Here is a 20,000-nt window from a genome sequence, read left to right as displayed (position 1 = left end):
CACACACACACACACACACACACACACACACACACACACACAAATACTATGGGAAAAGACTGCATGCTGTGACCCCAAAAGGCACACCGTTTGAGGACAGCTATGGGGCCATGTGGCGAGCTACATGGAGAGCACAGTGAGCTGAGTGCAGAGGCTCGCAGAGAGCTGTGAGCGCCAGAGTAAACCTGGTGTATAAATAGCTAATAATAATAATAACGCTCCGCCTGGAAAAGTGGTACATCTACCGTATTCCACCACACTCCCACAGATGATCACAGCCTGGTTTCTAACACAGGCACACACACGCTCATGCACACACACACACACACACACACACACACACACATGGCTGCACACAAGAATACACGTACAATATCGGTATAATGGACAAATGCAACGATACACATGGGCACTCACACACACACACACACACACACACACACACACACACACACACACACACACACACACACACACACACACACACACACACACACACACACACACACTGCACACACTGCACACAAACATGCACAGATATATACACTGCACACTACGCACGGATACTGTACAAGGGCATATACACCACACACACACACACACACACACAGCGTGCACACGCATATATGGCATGGGCTCAATTATGCACTCTCACAAGCAAGGGAAGGCATACTTGAGGGGGTGTGTTGATTGTACATGTGCACGCACGCACGCACGCACGCACGCACGCACGCACGCACGCACGCACACACACACACACACACACACACACACACATCCTGTTAGATGAATGCAAAATCAAAGTGAGGGATTAATCATTCTCTTCAGTACAAGCCGTGAGACCACAGTCGCGTGGCTCCATCTTTCTCTCTCTCTCTCTCTCTCTCTCTCTCTCTCAATCTCCCTCCTCTCACACTTTCTCTTCTCCCTTCCCCCTCTCTCTCCTCTCGTCTTCTCGCCTTTACATCTCTCTCTCTCTCTCGCTCTCTCTCTCTCTCTCTCTCTCTCTCTCTCTCTCGCTCGCTCGCTCGCTGTGGCAGAATCCCATTTCACATTGAAATGCATGCTTGTTTACTGGCTGATTAAAATTTCAAAGAAAGGGGGAAATAGAGACCGACCGGGAGATAAAAAACAATAGCACCAAAAAAATTAAATAATGAAAAAGACAACAAGGAGCGGAAAAGAGAGAAGAAGGGAAAGAATGAAAGAGAGTAAAAATATGAAGGAAAAAAAGGAAGGAGGATTGGGGGTCTAATTTGCTACAGCCAGTTGACAGTTGTGCTGCAGTATAGTGCTAACAGTTATCATACACATGGATGCATGCATGCACAGTGCCATGGAGATATGTGCATGTGCAAGATCACCATGCATCCATGCATACGTGCACGCACACATACACATACATGAACACACAACAGGGGGTCAGGGGGATGCCCTGCACTCGTGTGCTATAGAAGCTTTGATGTTGGCGCACATGCGAGCGATCCCAACCTAATGATACACAGTGAAATATGATACTGTGTCAGCCACGTATGTCTCTCTATACTGTCTGTACTGTATGTCTCTACTGTATGTCTCTCTACTGTCTGTACTGTTTGTCTCTCTCTACTGTCTGTACTGTATGTCTCTCTACTGTATGTCTCTCTACTGTATGTCTCTCTACTGTCTGTACTGTTTGTCTCTCTCTACTGTCTGTACTGTATGTCTCTCTACTGTATGTCTCTCTACTGTCTGTACTGTTTGTCTCTCTCTACTGTCTGTACTGTATGTCTCTCTACTGTATGTCTCTCTACTGTATGTCTCTCTCTACTGTCTGTACTGTATGTCTCTCTACTGTATGTCTCTCTCTACTGTCTGTACTGTATGTCTCTCTACTGTCTGTACTGTATGTCTCTCTACTGTCTGTACTGTATGTCTCTCTACTGTATGTCTCTCTACTGTCTGTACTGTATGTCTCTCTACTGTATGTCTCTCTACTGTCTGTACTGTATGTCTCTCTACTGTCTGTACTGTATGTCTCTCTACTGTCTCTACTGTATGTCTCTCTACTGTCTGTACTGTATGTCTCTCTACTGTCTCTACTGTATGTCTCTCTACTGTCTGTACTGCATGTCTCTCTACTGTCTCTACTGTATGTCTCTCTACTGTCTGTACTGTATGTCTCTCTACTGTCTCTACTGTATGTCTCTCTACTGTCTGTACTGTATGTCTCTCTACTGTATGTCTCTCTACTGTCTCTACTGTATGTCTCTCTACTGTCTGTACTGTATGTCTCTCTACTGTATGTCTCTCTACTGGCTGTACTGTATGTCTCTCTACTGTCTGTACTGTATGTCTCTATACTGTCTGTACTGTATGTCTCTCTACTGTCTGTACTGTATGTCTCTCTACTGTCTGTACTGTATGTCTCTCTACTGTCTGTACTGTATGTCTCTCTACTGTCTGTACTGTATGTCTCTACTGTCTGTACTGTATGTCTCTATACTGTCCGTACTGTATGTCTCTACTGTATGTCTCTCTACTGTCTGTACTGTATGTCTCTCTCTACTGTCTGTACTGTATGTCTCTCTACTGTCTGTACTGTATGTCTCTATACTGTCTGTACTGTATGTCTCTACTGTATGTCTCTCTACTGTCTGTACTGTATGTCTCTCTCTACTGTCTGTACTGTATGTCTCTCTCTACTGTCTGTACTGTATGTCTCTCTACTGTATGTCTCTCTACTGTCTGTACTGTATGTCTGTACTGTATGTCTCTCTACTGTATGTCTCTCTCTACTGTCTGTACTGTATGTCTCTCTACTGTCTGTACTGTATGTCTCTCTCTACTGTCTGTACTGTATGTCTCTCTCTACTGTCTGTACTGTATGTCTCTCTACTGTCTGTACTGTATGTCTCTCTACTGTATGTCTCTCTACTGTCTGTACTGTATGTCTCTCTCTACTGTCTGTACTGTATGTCTCTCTACTGTCTGTACTGTATGTCTCTCTACTGTATGTCTCTCTACTGTCTGTACTGTATGTCTCTCTCTACTGTCTGTACTGTATGTCTCTCTACTGTCTGTACTGTATGTCTCTCTACTGTATGTCTCTCTACTGTCTGTACTGTATGTCTCTCTACTGTATGTCTCTCTACTGTCTGTACTGTATGTCTCTCTACTGTCTGTACTGTATGTCTCTCTACTGTCTGTACTGTATGTCTCTCTACTGTCTCTACTGTATGTCTCTCTACTGTCTGTACTGTATGTCTCTCTACTGTCTGTACTGTATGTCTCTCTACTGTCTGTACTGTATGTCTCTCTACTGTCTCTACTGTATGTCTCTCTACTGTCTGTACTGTATGTCTCTCTACTGTCTGTACTGTATGTCTCTACTGTATGTCTCTCTACTGTATGTCTCTCTACTGTATGTCTCTCTACTGTCTGTACTGTATGTCTCTACTGTATGTCTCTCTACTGTATGTCTCTCTACTGTATGTCTCTCTAATGTATGTCTCTACTGTATGTCTCTCTACTGTATGTCTCTACTGTCTCTACTGTATGTCTATCTACTGTATGTATCTACTGTCTCTACTGTATGTCTCTCTACTGTATGTCTCTACTGTCTCTACTGTATGTCTCTACTGTATGTCTCTACTGTATGTCTCTCTACTGTATGTCTCTCTACTGTACGTCTCTACTGTCTCTACTGTATGTCTCTACTGTATGTCTCTACTGTCTCTACTGTATGTCTCTCTACTGTATGTCTCTCTACTGTATGTCTCTACTGTCTCTACTGTATGTCTCTCTACTGTATGTCTCTCTACTGTATGTCTCTACTGTCTCTACTGTCTCTACTGTATGTCTCTACTGTCTGTACTGTATGTCTCTACTGTATGTCTCTACGGTCTCTACTGTATGTCTCTACTGTATGTCTCTACTGTCTCTACTGTATGTCTCTACTGTATGTCTCTACTGTCTCTACTGTATGTCTCTCTACTGTATGTCTCTACTGTATGTCTCTACTGTATGTCTCTCTACTGTATGTCTCTCTACTGTATGTCTCTACTGTATGTCTCTACTGTATGTCTCTCTACTGTATGTCTCTCTACTGTATGTCTCTACTGTATGTCTCTACTGTATGTCTCTCTACTGTATGTCTCTACTGTATGTCTCTCTACTGTATGTCTCTACTGTATGTCTCTACTGTCTCTACTGTATGTCTCTCTACTGTATGTCTCTACTGTCTCTACTGTATGTCTCTCTACTGTATGTCTCTACTGTCTCTACTGTATGTCTCTCTACTGTATGTATCTACTGTCTCTACTGTATGTCTCTATACTGTATGTCTCTACTGTATGTCTCTCTACTGTATGTCTCTACTGTCTCTACTGTATGTATCTACTGTCTATACTGTATGTCTCTACTGTATGTCTCTCTAATGTATGTCTCTACTGTATGTCTCTACTGTATGTCTCTCGCTACTGTATGTCTCTACTGTATGTCTCTCTACTGTATGTCTCTACTGTCTCTACTGTATGTCTCTCTACTGTATGTATCTACTGTCTCTACTGTATGTCTCTATACTGTATGTCTCTACTGTATGTCTCTCTACTGTATGTCTCTACTGTCTCTACTGTATGTATCTACTGTCTATACTGTATGTCTCTACTGTATGTCTCTCTAATGTATGTCTCTACTGTATGTCTCTCGCTACTGTATGTCTCTACTGTATGTCGCTCTACTGTATGTCTCTACTGTCTCTACTGTATGTCTCTACTGTATGTCTCTCTACTGTATGTCTCTACTGTATGTCTCTACTGTCTCTACTGTATGTCTCTCTACTGTATGTCTCTCTACTGTATGTCTCTACTGTCTCTACTGTATGTCTCTCTACTGTATGTCTCTACTGTATGTCTCTACTGTATGTCTCTACTGTCTCTACTGTATGTCTCTCTACTGTATGTCTCTACTGTCTCTACTGTATGTCTCTCTACTGTATGTCTCTACTGTCTCTACTGTATGTCTCTCTACTGTATGTCTCTCTACTGTATGTCTCTACTGTATGTCTCTACTGTCTCTACTGTATGTCTCTCTACTGTATGTCTCTACTGTCTCTACTGTATGTCTCTACTGTCTCTACTGTATGTCTCTACTGTCTCTACTGTATGTCTCTACTGTATGTATCTCTACTGTATGTCTCTACTGTATGTCTCTACTGTCTCTACTGTATGTCTCTACTGTATGTCTCTACTGTCTCTACTGTATGTCTCTCTACTGTATGTCTCTCTACTGTATGTCTCTCTACTGTATGTCTCTAATGTATGTCTCTCTCTACTGTATGTCTCTACTGTATGTCTCTACTGTATGTCTCTACTGTATGTCTCTCTCTACTGTATGTCTCTACTGTCTCTACTGTATGTCTCTCTACTGTATGTCTTTACTGTATGTCTCTACTGTATGTCTCTACTGTATGTCTCTCTACTGTATGTCTCTACTGTATGTCTCTACTGTATGTCTCTCTACTGTATGTCTCTACTGTCTCTACTGTATGTCTCTCTACTGTATGTCTCTACTGTCTCTACTGTATGTCTCTGCTGTATGTCTCTACTGTCTACTGTATGTCTCTACTGTATGTCTCTGTCTGTACTGTATGTCTCTACTGTATGTATCTACTGTCTCTACTGTATGTCTCTACTGTATGTCTCTCTACTGTATGTCTCTACTGTATGTCTCTCTACTGTATGTCTCTACTGTCTCTACTGTATGTCTCTATACTGTATGTCTCTACTGTATGTCTCTCTACTGTATGTCTCTACTGTATGTATCTACTGTGTCTACTGTATGTCTCTCTACTGTATGTCTCTCTACTGTATGTCTCTACTGTCTCTACTGTATGTCTCTCTACTGTATGTCTCTACTGTCTCTACTGTATATCTCTCTACTGTATGTCTCTACTGTCTCTACTGTATGTCTCTACTGTATGTCTCTACTGTATGTCTCTCTACTGTATGTCTCTACTGTATGTCTCTACTGTATGTCTCTCTACTGTATGTCTCTACTGTCTCTACTGTATGTCTCTCTACTGTATGTCTCTACTGTCTCTACTGTATGTCTCTGCTGTATGTCTCTACTGTCTCTACTGTATGTCTCTACTGTATGTCTATACTGTATGTCTCTGTCTGTACTGTATGTCTCTACTGTATGTATCTACTGTCTCTACTGTATGTCTCTACTGTATGTCTCTCTACTATATGTCTCTACTGTATGTCTCTCTACTGTATGTCTCTACTGTCTCTACTGTATGTCTCTCTACTGTATGTCTCTACTGTATGTCTCTACTGTATGTCTCTCTACTGTATGTCTCTACTGTATGTATCTACTGTGTCTACTGTATGTCTCTCTACTGTATGTCTCTACTGTATGTCTCTCTACTGTATGTCTCTACTGTCTCTACTGTATGTCTCTCTACTGTATGTCTCTTCTGTCTCTACTGTATATCTCTCTACTGTCTCTACTGTATGTCTCTCTACTGTATGTCTCTACTGTCTCTACTGTATGTCTCTCTACTGTATGTCTCTACTGTATGTCTCTCTACTGTATGTCTCTCTACTGTATGTCTCTCTACTGTATGTCTCTACTGTCTCTAGTGTATGTCTCTACTGTCTCTACTGTATGTCCCTCTACTGTATGTCTCTACTGTCTCTACTGTATGTCTCTCTACTGTATGTCTCTACTGTCTCTACTGTATGTCTCTCTACTGTATGTCTCTACTGTATGTCTCTACTGTATGTCTCTCTACTGTATGTCTCTACTGTCTCTACTGTGTGTCTCTACTGTATGTCTCTACTGTATGTCTCTCTACTGTATGTCTCTCTACTGTATGTCTCTACTGTCTCTACTGTATGTATCTCTACTGTATGTCTCTCTACTGTCTCTACTGTATGTCTCTACTGTCTGTACTGTATGTCTCTACTGTATGTATCTACTGTATGTCTCTCTACTGTATGTCTCTACTGTATGTCTCTACTGTATGTCTCTACTGTCTCTACTGTATGTATATACTGTCTCTACGGTATGTCTCTCTACTGTATGTCTATACTGTATGTCTCTACTGTATGTCTCTCTACTGTATGTCTCTACTGTATGTCTCTACTGTACGTCTCTCTACTGTATGTCTCTACTGTATGTCTCTCTCTACTGTATGTCTCTCTACTGTATGTCTCTACTGTATGTCTCTACTGTCTCTACTGTATTTCTCTCTACTGTATGTCTCTACTGTCTGTACTGTATGTCTCTCTACTGTATGTCTCTCTACTGTATGTCTCTACTGTCTCTACTGTATGTCTCTCTACTGTATGTCTCTACTGTATGTCTCTACTGTCTCTACTGTATGTCTCTCTACTGTATGTCTCTACTGTCTCTACTGTATGTCTCTCTACTGTATGTCTCTCTACTGTATGTCTCTACTGTCTCTACTGTATGTCTCTCTACTGTATGTCTCTACTGTATGTCTCTACTGTATGTCTCTACTGTCTCTACTGTATGTCTCTCTACTGTATGTCTCTACTGTCTGTCTCTCTACTGTATGTCTCTACTGTCTCTACTGTATGTCTCTCTACTGTATGTCTCTCTACTGTATGTCTCTACTGTATGTCTCTACTGTCTCTACTGTATGTCTCTACTGTCTCTACTGTATGTCTCTACTGTCTCTACTGTATGTCTCTACTGTCTCTACTGTATGTCTCTACTGTATGTATCTCTACTGTATGTCTCTACTGTATGTCTCTACTGTATGTCTCTACTGTCTCTACTGTATGTCTCTCTACTGTATGTCTCTACTGTCTCTACTGTATGTCTCTCTACTGTATGTCTCTCTACTGTATATCTCTACTGTATGTCTCTACTGTATGTCTCTACTGTATGTCTCTCTACTGTATGTCTCTACTGTCTCTACTGTATGTCTCTCTACTGTATGTCTTTACTGTATGTCTCTACTGTATGTCTCTCTACTGTATGTCTCTACTGTATGTCTCTACTGTATGTCTCTCTACTGTATGTCTCTACTGTCTCTACTGTATGTCTCTCTACTGTATGTCTCTACTGTCTCTACTGTATGTCTCTGCTGTATGTCTCTACTGTCTCTACTGTATGTCTCTACTGTATGTCTCTGTCTGTACTGTATGTCTCTACTGTATGTATCTACTGTATCTACTGTATGTCTCTACTGTATGTCTCTCTACTGTATGTCTCTACTGTATGTCTCTCTACTGTATGTCTCTACTGTCTCTACTGTATGTCTCTCTACTGTATGTCTCTACTGTATGTCTCTCTACTGTATGTATCTACTGTGTCTACTGTATGTCTCTCTACTGTATGTCTCTACTGTATGTCTCTCTACTGTATGTCTCTACTGTCTCTACTGTATGTCTCTCTACTGTATGTCTCTACTGTCTCTACTGTATATCTCTCTACTGTATGTCTCTACTGTATGTCTCTCTACTGTATGTCTCTACTGTATGTCTCTACTGTATGTCTCTCTACTGTATGTCTCTACTGTCTCTACTGTATGTCTCTCTACTGTATGTCTCTACTGTCTCTACTGTATGTCTCTGCTGTATGTCTCTACTGTCTCTACTGTATGTCTCTACTGTATGTCTATACTGTATGTCTCTGTCTGTACTGTATGTCTCTACTGTATGTATCTACTGTCTCTACTGTATGTCTCTACTGTATGTCTCTCTACTGTATGTCTCTACTGTATGTCTCTCTACTGTATGTCTCTACTGTCTCTACTGTATGTCTCTCTACTGTATGTCTCTACTGTATGTCTCTACTGTATGTCTCTCTACTGTATGTCTCTACTGTATGTATCTACTGTGTCTACTGTATGTCTCTCTACTGTATGTCTCTACTGTATGTCTCTCTACTGTATGTCTCTACTGTCTCTACTGTATGTCTCTCTACTGTATGTCTCTTCTGTCTCTACTGTATATCTCTCTACTGTATGTCTCTACTGTCTCTACTGTATGTCTCTCTACTGTATGTCTCTACTGTCTCTACTGTATGTCTCTCTACTGTATGTCTCTACTGTATGTCTCTCTACTGTATGTCTCTACTGTCTCTACTGTATGTCTCTCTACTGTATGTCTCTACTGTCTCTAGTGTATGTCTCTACTGTCTCTACTGTATGTCCCTCTACTGTATGTCTCTACTGTCTCTACTGTATGTCTCTCTACTGTATGTCTCTACTGTCTCTACTGTATGTCTCTCTACTGTATGTCTCTACTGTATGTCTCTACTGTATGTCTCTCTACTGTATGTCTCTACTGTGTGTCTCTACTGTATGTCTCTACTGTATGTCTCTCTACTGTATGTCTCTACTGTCTCTACTGTATGTATCTCTACTGTATGTCTCTACTGTATGTCTCTCTACTGTCTCTACTGTATGTCTCTACTGTCTGTACTGTATGTCTCTACTGTCTCTACTTTATGTCTCTACTGTCTCTACTGTATGTCTCTACTGTATGTCTCTCTACTGTATGTCTCTACTGTATGTCTCTACTGTATGTCTCTACTGTCTCTACTGTATGTCTCTACTGTATGTCTCTACTGTCTCTACTGTATGTCTCTACTGTATGTCTCTACTGTCTCTACTGTGTGTCTCTACTGTATGTCTCTCTACTGTATGTATCTACTGTCTCTTCTGTATGTCTCTACTGTCTCTACTGTATGTCTCTACTGTATGTCTCTCTACTGTATGTCTCTACTGTCTCTACTGTATGTCTCAACTGTCTCTACTGTATGTCTCTACTGTATGTCTCTACTGTCTCTACTGTATGTCTCTACTGTCTCTACTGTATGTCTCTACTGTATGTATCTACTGTCTCTACTGTATGTCTCTCTACTGTATGTCTCTCTACTGTATGTCTCTGCTGTCTCTACTGTATGTCTCTACTGTATGTCTCTACTGTCGCTACTGTATGTCTCTACTGTATGTCTCTACTGTATGTGTCTCTACTGTCTCTACTGTATGTCTCTCTACTGTATGTCTCTACTGTATGTCTCTACTGTATGTCTCTACTGTCTCTACTGTATGTCTCTCTACTGTGTCTCTACTGTATGTCTCTACTGTCTCTACTGTATGTCTCTACTGCATGTCTCTACTGTATGTCTCTACTGTCTCTACTGTATGTCTCTACTGTATGTCTCTCTACTGTATGTCTCTACTGTATGTATCTACTGTCTCTACTGTATGTCTCTACTGTATGTCTCTACTGTCTCTACTGTATGTCTCTACTGTCTCTACTGTATGTCTCTCTACTGTATGTCTCTCTACTGTATGTCTCTACTGTCTCTACTGTATGTCTCTACTGTATGTCTCTACTGTCTCTACTGTATGTCTCTACTGTCTCTACTGTATGTCTCTACTGTATGTCTCTACTGTCTCTACTGTATGTCTCTACTGTCTCTACTGTATGTCTCTACTGTATGTCTCTCTACTGTCTCTACTGTATGTCTCTCTACTGTATGTCTCTACTGTATGTCTCTACTGTATGTCTCTCTACTGTATGTCTCTACTGTATGTCTCTACTGTCTCTACTGTATGTCTCTACTGTATGTCTCTACTGTCTGTCTCTACTGTATGTCTCTACTGTATGTATCTACTGTATGTCTCTACTGTCTGTCTCTACTGTATGTATCTACTGTATGTCTCTACTGTATGTCTCTACTGTCTCTACTGTATGTCTCTCTACTGTATGTCTCTACTGTCTCTACTGTATGTCTCTACTGTATGTCTCTCCATAGCGACCGCTCTACCTGTGTGATCTCATGGTTGCCGGGGCGATGGGGATTCCTGGCACAGAGAGCTGGGATGTGATTGGCTGAGCCCATGGAAAGCGATCTTAAATGGGTCAAAGCAGGCAAAGCATCTCCACGGAATGGGTGTGCGTGTATGTGTATATTTGTTTGAATCCTGTGTGTGCGTGCGTGTGTGTGCGTGCGTGCGTGTGGGAGAGCAGATTGTAGTTTTCAATGGTGCAAGGTAACCTCATCTATAAATATTATACTGTTCTCTTCCATCTCTGTCTCCACATCCCAGTTTTCCCTTTTTTGCTCACTCCCTCTCTCCCTCCCCCATCTCTCTTTCTCTTTCTCTCTCCCTCCCCCATCTCTCTTTCTCTCTTTCTCTCTCCCTCCCCCATCTCTCTTTCTCTCTTTCTCTCTCCCTCCCCCATCTCTCTTTCTCTCTTTCTCTCTTTCTCTCTCCCTCCCCCATCTCTCTTTCTCTCTTTCTCTCTCCCTCCCCCATCTCTCTTTCTCTCTTTCTCTCTCCCTCTTCCATCTCTCTTTCTCTCTCCCTCCCCCATCTCTCTTTCTCTCTCCCTCCCCCATCTCTCTTTCTCTCTTTCTCTCTCCCTCCCCCATCTCTCTTTCTCTCTTTCTCTCTCCCTCCCCCATCTCTCTTTCTCTCTTTCTCTCTCCCTCTTCCATCTCTCTTTCTCTCTCCCTCCCCCATCTCTCTTTCTCTCTTTCTCTCTCCCTCCCCCATCTCTCTTTCTCTCTCCCTCCCCATCCCTCTCTCTCTCCCTCCCCCATCCCTCTCTCCCTCCCCCATCTCTCCCACCCCATCCCTCTCTCTCTCCCTCTCTCCCTCCCCCATCCCTCTCTCCCTCCTCCATCCCTCTCTCCCTCCCCCATCTCTCCCACCCCATCCCTCTCTCTCTCCCTCCCCCATCTCTCTTTCTCTCTTTCTCTCTCCCTCCCCATCCCTCTCTCTCTCCCTCTCTCCCTCCCCCATCCCTCTCTCCCTCCCCCATCTCTCCCACCCCATCCCTCTCTCTCTCCCTCCCCCATCCCTCTCTCCCTCCTCCATCCCTCTCTCCCTCCCCCATCTCTCCCACCCCATCCCTCTCTCTCTCCCTCCCCATCTCTCTTCTCTATCCCTCCCCTATGCCTCTCTCCCTCTCTCCCTCACCCATCCCTTTCTCTCTCCCTCCCCATCTCTCCCACCCCATCCCTCTCTCTCTCCCTCTCTCCCTCCCCCATCCCTCTCCCTCCTCCATCCCTCTCTCCCTCCCCCATCTCTCCCACCCCATCCCTCTCTCTCTCCCTCTCTCCCTCCCCCATCCCTCTCTCCCTCCTCCATCCCTCTCTCCCTCCCCCATCTCTCCCACCCCATCCCTCTCTCTCCCTCCCCATCTCTCCCACCCCATCCCTCTCTCTCCCTCCCCATCTCTCCCACCCCATCCCTCTCTCTCCCTCCCCATCTCTCCCACCCCATCCCTCTCTCTCTCCCTCCCCATCTCTCTTCTCTATCCCTCCCCTATGCCTCTCTCCCTCTCTCTCTCCCTCCCCAATCTCTCTCTCACTCACCCATTCCTCTCTCACACTATCCCTCCCCCTATCACTCTCTATCCCTCCCCCATCCCTCTATCCCTCCCTCCCTCGATCAATTTTCTTGTTTTCCTACATTTTTCTTCTCCTCCTCTTTGAGCGACGTCCGCCTCTGCATGCTTTCCTTGGGACCCGTGGAGGCCAACAGTGACCCCCGATGGTTGTACCGGGAAGTGCTTTTTACCAAGGAAGGGAGGAGGAAGAGGGGAGGAGGAGGAGGGGGAGGAGGAGGGGCGAGAGGGGAAAAGAGGTGATGCAACACACACCCATTGGAGCAGGATACCACAGCACAGGTGTGCTACTTCTGCATGGGTTGTCAAAGTCAAAGCAACAACAATGTGGAGCAGCAAGTAGACACTGTACTGTGTGGATACGAGTACTGTATCCACAGTACGCACGCACGCACGCACGCACGCACGCACGCACGCACGCACGCACGCACGCACGCACGCACGCACGCACGCACGCACGCACGCACGCACGCACGCACGCACGCACGCACGCCGCACGTCGCACGCACACACAAACTGTTTCCCAAACACTGGGTCGGGAGTCGGGACCCATTTTTATGGTCCCCTTTCTTTTTCCCAAAAGCAAAATATTTCATGAATTCAAAACAAATTAAACAAAATGTCCCCTCAAGTAATTTCATGAAAAAAGAAATCTAAGAAATTCCATGAATTACAAAATGAAATGTTTAAGACGTATATATAGTGGAAAATAGCCGATCCATCCACAAGCTCATAACTTGAGGTTGTGAGCTTGTAGATCTGCTATTTCCCCTAGTTTGGGTCCCGGGCAAAACATCAAACTACAGCTGTACTACTTACTAGACATGCAGTGTTTCCCAAACAGTGCACTGTAAAACCCAATAACTACTTCGACTTAGATACTGTACATATAGTAAGCTTTACTCATTTGTTACAATACTATGCTTAATCAAGTAACGTTTACTGACATTTTCACTTTAGTTGAATATACTTGTTTTGAGCTAAAATATCTTTCTTTACTTGCCCAGAGTGAGTAACATTTACTTTCATGTAAACATGGGTCTGGACCCCTTTTGGGGTTATGGAGCCATTTGTAATGGGTCGCAGGTAAATATCACTGTTTTGTTTGTTTGTGTGTGAGCGTGTGTGTGTGTGTGTGTGTGCGTGCGTGCGTGCGTGCGTGCGTGCATGCGTGCGTGCGTGCGTACGTGCGTGCGTGCGTGCGTGCGTGTGTGTGTTAGTCACCCAGACAGAGCTCAGTACGTGCACTTGATCAGACGTGGTGGGTCACAGCTGCAGTGTTAAAGGGTAAGGGTACATGTGTGGCGCATAGGATAGGTACCGCAATGCAGTCGTCTAAATAAGGCTGAGCGTGTACTATATGTGAGTCAGGGTGTGTGAGTGTGTGCGTGTGTGTGTGTGTGTGTGTGTAGTTGGCCCCACACACACACACACACACACACACACACACAGTAGAGCTCAGACACCCTATCCCCACAGAGAGGTCTCTGACTGGAAATGGGCCTCATTGCACCACACACCCACCCACCCGCCCACACACACACACGCACACGCACGCACACACACACACACACACACACACACACACACGTGCGCGCGTGCGTGCTGCATGGAGGATCACACTGTACAGCGGTGGCCCTGCAGTGTGTTCTGTGGGTGAAGGACATGTTTGATGGTTTGGTAACACTCAAAGGTGTCGTGGTGCTGCTGGTCTGGCACGGGGCCAGGTTCACGCAGCGGTGGATAATAAAGTATAGCCCAACATTTTACTAAGCAAAGCTATCAATGCTGCAATGTAGAAAAATTCAACATTTACTTAAATAAAGTGCAAAAGTATAGAGCGTCGCAGTCCCACCCCCTCGAGAGACCCGGAAAAGAATTCCCCGTTCATTTTCCTCACTTTTCAAAAAGTATTTATTTAAAGACGTTTACGCCGCGTACAAAGCCAACTCTTGTCGTGACAAATCATGACAATGGGCCGAACAAACAATTTTTTTGTTGTTTTTCTTCTTTGTAATTATTTGTTTGGTCCAAAATATTGTGTTTGTTGTCATGATTTGTCACGACTCCAGTTGGCTTCGTACGACGCTTAAAAGGTCTTTAAATAAATACTTTTTGAAATGTCTATGGGGAAAATGCATTGGGAATTATTTCCTGGGCCTGGTGTCGTCATGAAAGGGGGCGGGACTGAGACGCTCTATTGCAGGGTTCCCCAATTAATTTTCCTCAAGGGCCATATTTTGACTAGGGTACCAGGCTGGGGGCCGAGTCCGCACGCGTGAGGTCGAGGTCTTGCCCTGAAAATTAATTTTCAGGGCAGGACCCCATTTGAAAAGGATGCCCAGTTTGACATGACATTTTTTTTTGGAAATTCTTCCGCGGGCCGCAACGGGGCGCTCCGCGGGCCGCAAATGGCCCGCGGGCCGCCTATTGGGGAACCCTGCTCTATTGGCTTCAAAAGTAGTCCGGCAGCCAACAGGATTACTTTGTTTAAAGTGGGAAATTTGGAATATAGTTTTTATTATTGGCCTAAAATATTGTCTATACATACATTCATGAATCCACTTGCTGACCGGCTGTCGGTATTGAGCAATTATTTTGGTATGTGACCATAGCATTAACATCCTATATAATATAAGGCAAGATTTAAAATGTTTCATTATGCTTTATGTAGCATGTGTCAAACTGGTGGGGGTTTTCACGATTCTGAATCCATTCCAAGTATTAGGTTTGCACAAAAAAAACGGCCATAGCCACTTGCCCAAATGTGCCCAAAATGTGCTGACCTCATCACATTTGTGATGATGGCTATGGCCGTTTTTAGCCCAAGGAGTGTTTTTGTTGGTATCCAGAGAACTCACCAGTTTACCAACTCGCCGCAGCAAACAATCAATGTCTTCATCGTTATGCTAACATGCTGTCTTCATCAGTGTAGTATGTCAAACCCACAGATGTTATAGTTCATTTACAAAGTGATCAAATTATTTTGTGCAATTAAATGGTCAACTAGATAATGATAAAAAGGTGAGTATGTGAATACCAATGATAAGTAGGCCTACCATGTCACGATATTGTTTACTAATGAATTACATTGTTTTGGTACTTTGGTGTTTAAACTTTAGCATTCCTACTTTCTCTAGTGTAAACTCTAAACAACTATATCCTCTCCCTCTCAATTCAATGCTATTTAAATGAAGGTGAAGTAAAACAAAAATGCACTAAACCGCGGCGAAAACTGGCGAGGTCTCCAGTATCCTTTTTTTGTTCAACGTACTTGAAGTTGTCGGGGTGCTGGCTGAGCGCCAGGCTGACCGTGTCCAGGGCATGGCGGTGGTGCTTCTGGGCGCTGAACAGCAGGGCCAGCAGGTGCAGCGAGTGCAGGTCGTCCCCACGCAGGGACAGCGCCACCTGCAGGGGCTCCATGGCCGACGACACCTGCACGCGGGGCAGCCGGGCAGGCCATGCAGGGCCGATTCAGAGAGAGAGAGAGCATGACATGTGAATGTAGCAGGGCTTTCACTTCTAGTGATTTTTACTAGTTGACTAGTTGCCTAGTTTACTAGTCGACTAGTTGTTTAACTACCTATTATGTAAAAAAACATGTAAACAAAGAATAAAAAAACCTTTTTTTAAATAATATTTGTACATTTAAAAACTGTGTACATTGGTGACTATAATCTAGCATTCTAGTTGATCTTGAGGCCTTTTTATTTTTTATTATCAACTAGTCAACTAGTACCAGCAAGGTCAACTAGTGGATTTAATAGGGTCGCGACCCACGGGTTGAGAACCCCTGGACTAGTTGAATAGTCGACTAGTTGAATAGTCGACTAGTTGAATAGTCGACTTGCTTAAAGCTCTAATGTGATGACCGAGTTATACGGTCACTGAATTCAGAGAGGGCACAAAATGTGGCGACCGAGTTATACCAACAGTGAATTCAGAGAATGCACGAAATGTGAACCGAGTTACGGACAGCGGTGGAACAAACAGTAGGCTACAGTGCCATATAGAAAATACCCTGTTACAAGTAAAAGTCGTGAATTCAAAATGTACTTGAGTAAAAGTATACAAATATATTTGGTATCAAAATGTACTTAGATTTTGTTGTGCAATCATATGCGTCGCCCTCTTTTCCAGGGGGCTTTTGAGGTTAGGTTTTAGGCATATAGTTAATTACTGTGAGTTAAAAAAATTTATTTATTTTTTTAGGTTATAGTCAGGTTTAAGGTTAGGGATAAGGGCAGTTATGAGTTAGTTGGGTTGGGGGGGGGGAGACTGGTAGACTGCGAGAGGGGGAAGGATCAGGCCCCCAGAGTGGCTGGGGAAAACGTTGAAACCTTGCCTTGACATGAAACAGGTTGAAAACCACTGACTGCTCTATGGGAAGGATACTGTGTACATAATGGAAGACTCACAGTGAGACAAGAGGACCATACCTGGCGTACCAGGGCCAGCTGGAGGGAGAGGTACATAGCGATTTGTGAATCTTGCGGGTCCAAAGCGTGGGCCCTGTGGAGGAAAGGAGGAGCAACAGCAAGTAGATATTATGACAGACTTATAGGACAAAAAGCACACGTCCAGGTGTTTATTGTTTTACCGTTGCAAGGCGTACCAGATGGGTGGGTGAAATCATAGAATACAGGGACGTGCAGAGAGTGTTAGAGAGGCAGGGGCTGACATCCCGTAAGAGGGCACTTTTAGACCAAAAATAGCGAAAATAGCAGATCTACATCTTTAGCTAGTGGAGATGCGGTTGTACGACCTGGATTTCGAAACAAATTTGTTCATTGCAAAATGCTGCGTTCAAGTTCAGGAGACTTCGGAAAAAAAGGAATTCTCCTGAATGCTGCCTTCCGACATGGCATGGAAAGGTGTGGCATTTGCATTTCTTTCACCATAGTAAATGCTGCATTCGTGGTCTCGAAAGGGCAGTTGTTTTACAGACGGGTAAAAGGGCAGGGGCTGAAGCCCCCTTTGATGACCCCTTTGTGTGCGCACGTCCCTGACAGAATGTGTGTATAGAGTGTGAAAACGTGTACGTCACCAAGAGGGGGGCGGCGTCTGAAAAGCTAGGGACGGCCCTCTCGTGGGCATTAAATTCTAGCCCACATCACTCAGAATAGAGTGACGGTGGTATGTTTTTGTAAATATTGAGCTCGTTCTTGGCGACAACATAGTGAACCAACACCAGGATGGATAGAAAGAACGTCGGGCCCAAATACATTACAAGGACAAGGAAAATGTTGTGAACAAACACGGCTGTGCTTAGATACTTTGTTGAACGTTATGTCTCTGCGCCCGTGCGCCGTACAGCCGAGATCCAAGCCATTCTACTTCTTTTTGTAAACTCGTCAATCTGGGTTCCTTGGTGCTGTCTCCATGCTGGAAAGCTGAACATCTTATTCCGTTTTCTGGCTCATTTCCTCGACCTGCTGTGGCACTTATTTACTGAGCAAGTCTGCACCATTGTGAGGTCCGTTAAAAAAAAGAACGTATACAAGCACACGGATAGTCGCTCAATGTAAACAAACCAGACAAGCCAGCAAGTATGGCGGCCGCTACCACGTGACACATTATGTTGACGCCCCCTCCAGGAGTTTTGGTACACCCTATATGCACGACAGACTTTCACAAACGTTTCCTGTGATAGTATCAAACCGTCTATGGCTCACTAAGTTACTAGTAGTACTCACTGGGGTATGAAAAAAAAAAAATATGACACATTTGACTCATATGCATTACTAAATATAATCTAGAAATCATTGTTGTTGTTCACCATGGTATAGTCACAGTGCAATATGCAGTGGTTGGTTTTGTTGTGGGTTTTCTTTTTAGCTTTTTACTTTGATATTGTATTAGCCTACACATTGTATGAATTATGTTCTTATCTTTGAGTTGTGACATGACTTGTGACTGACCCAACCGTTTATTGCACAATGCTGGTGTACTTTGTAAATATCAAGTATGAGTAAAAGTAGGTAAGTAAGTATACTTCAGTCAGGAAAACTCAAGAATGGATAGAATATATATTTATTGAATACGAAGCAATATATTTATTATGGTTTGGCGATGAATTGGATCTGCTTTTAGGTACTGAGATCAAGCGCATTAGTCCCAACCATAGGGACTCTGAATCCTCCGTACCTAAACAGCAGATCCAAAACGACAGGTGGTAGCTGGGGTGGTGGAGGGTGAGCAGCAAAAGTTTAAGCAGGCAGCAGCGCAGCAGTATCAGTGTGCAGCAGCAGTATCAGTGCAGCAGCAGCAGTATCAGTGTGTGCAGCAGCAGTATCAGTGCAGCAGCAGTATCAGTGTGCAGCAGCAGTATCAGTGTGTGCAGCAGTATCAGTGTGTGCAGCAGCAGTATCAGTGTGTGCAGCAGTATCAGTGTGTGCAGCAGCAGTATCAGTGTGCAGCAGCAGTATCAGAGTGTGCAGCAGCAGTATCAGTGTGCAGCAGCAGTATCAGAGTGTGCAGCAGCAGTATCAGTGTGCAGCAGCAGTATCAGTGTGCAGCAGCAGTATCAGTGTGCAGCAGCAGTATCAGTGTGTGCAGCAGCAGTATCAGTGTGTGCAGCAGCAGTATCAGTGTGTGCAGCAGCAGTATCAGTGTGTGCAGCAGCAGTATCAGTGTGCAGCAGCAGTATCAGTGTGTGCAGCAGCAGTATCAGTGTGTGCAGCAGCAGTATCAGTGTGCAGCAGCAGTATCAGTGTGCAGCAGCAGTATCAGTGTGTGCAGCAGCAGTATCAGTGTGTGCAGCAGCAGTATCAGTGTGCAGCAGCAGTATCAGTGCAGCAGCAAGTAAGCAAGCAGATTGAGCGGTGCAAACTTCCAGTTTAAATAGCCGGTATGAAAATGGGAGTGTGTGATTGGATAGAAGTGAATCATGTGAACGTGATGCCCAATTAAACTGCACTGAGGTTTCCTGACTGAACTTGCTCTAAAATGGTAAATGGTGCATTTATATAGCGCCTTTATCCAAGGCGCTTTACATAGATTGTGCATTACATTCACCCATTCACACACACATTCATACACCGATTGCAGCGGAAGCCATGCAAGGTACCAACCAGCACATCGGGAGCAATTTGGGGTTCAGTGTCTTGCCCAAGGACACTTCGACATGTAGACAGGAGGAGCCGGGATTCGAACCGCCGACCCATGGATCATTGGACGACCTGCTCTACCTCCTGCGCATGTCTGTGACAGGCGCAATGCTCATTTGTAACAGAATATTTCTACATAGTGGTATTTCTACTTGTCTTCCACCAGTGAGTGTATGAATGAATAGGAAGACGGTGTTCATTTTTTTTTAAAATTTAATATATTTTTATCCCACGATTTTGTAACCCATTTTTCACCCCTGTGTCAATTATCTAATGTGATCCTGGGCTCTACACACCCTCCGCCAACCTGGGGAGAGCAACAGACTTGAACTCATGCTTCCTTCCTGCATGAGTGTCCAAGTTGCTCCTTTACACCTGACAGGGGGGAGTTTCCCTGGTTGGACGTAGCGCGTGGAAGGAACACGTTATTCCAACCAGTTCCTTTCCCCTCTAGCAGGCGTCCCGGCTGGCCAGGGGGAGGCAGTTTAGAGGAAGACGGTGTTCC

The 20,000-nt window shown here is 44.2% G+C and overlaps 2 protein-coding genes across 2 annotated transcripts in view; one reads left to right on the top strand and one right to left on the bottom strand.

Moving 5' to 3' along the window:
- Nucleotides 1–20,000, top strand: part of LOC306930557 (homeobox protein Nkx-2.5-like) — a gene marked incomplete at its 5' end in the record, with an annotated part of 401,119 nt that overhangs the window by 316,510 nt on the left and 64,609 nt on the right. The window lies entirely within an intron of this gene.
- ttc7a (tetratricopeptide repeat domain 7A) overlaps nucleotides 1–20,000 on the bottom strand; it is a gene marked incomplete at both ends in the record, with an annotated part of 116,443 nt that overhangs the window by 58,087 nt on the left and 38,356 nt on the right. Inside the window, 2 exon segments of the mRNA XM_079511563.1 lie at nucleotides 15,661–15,821; nucleotides 16,826–16,898. Of these exon segments, the coding sequence (XP_079367689.1) occupies nucleotides 15,661–15,821; nucleotides 16,826–16,898 (234 nt within the window).

The sequence above is a fragment of the Electrona antarctica genome (assembly GCF_951216825.1).
Source record: "Electrona antarctica genome assembly, chromosome: 10".
In the NCBI taxonomy this organism is placed as follows: domain Eukaryota; kingdom Metazoa; phylum Chordata; class Actinopteri; order Myctophiformes; family Myctophidae; genus Electrona; species Electrona antarctica.
The sequence above is the reverse complement of the archived record's forward strand: the minus strand, read 5'-3'. Positions and strand labels throughout refer to the sequence as shown.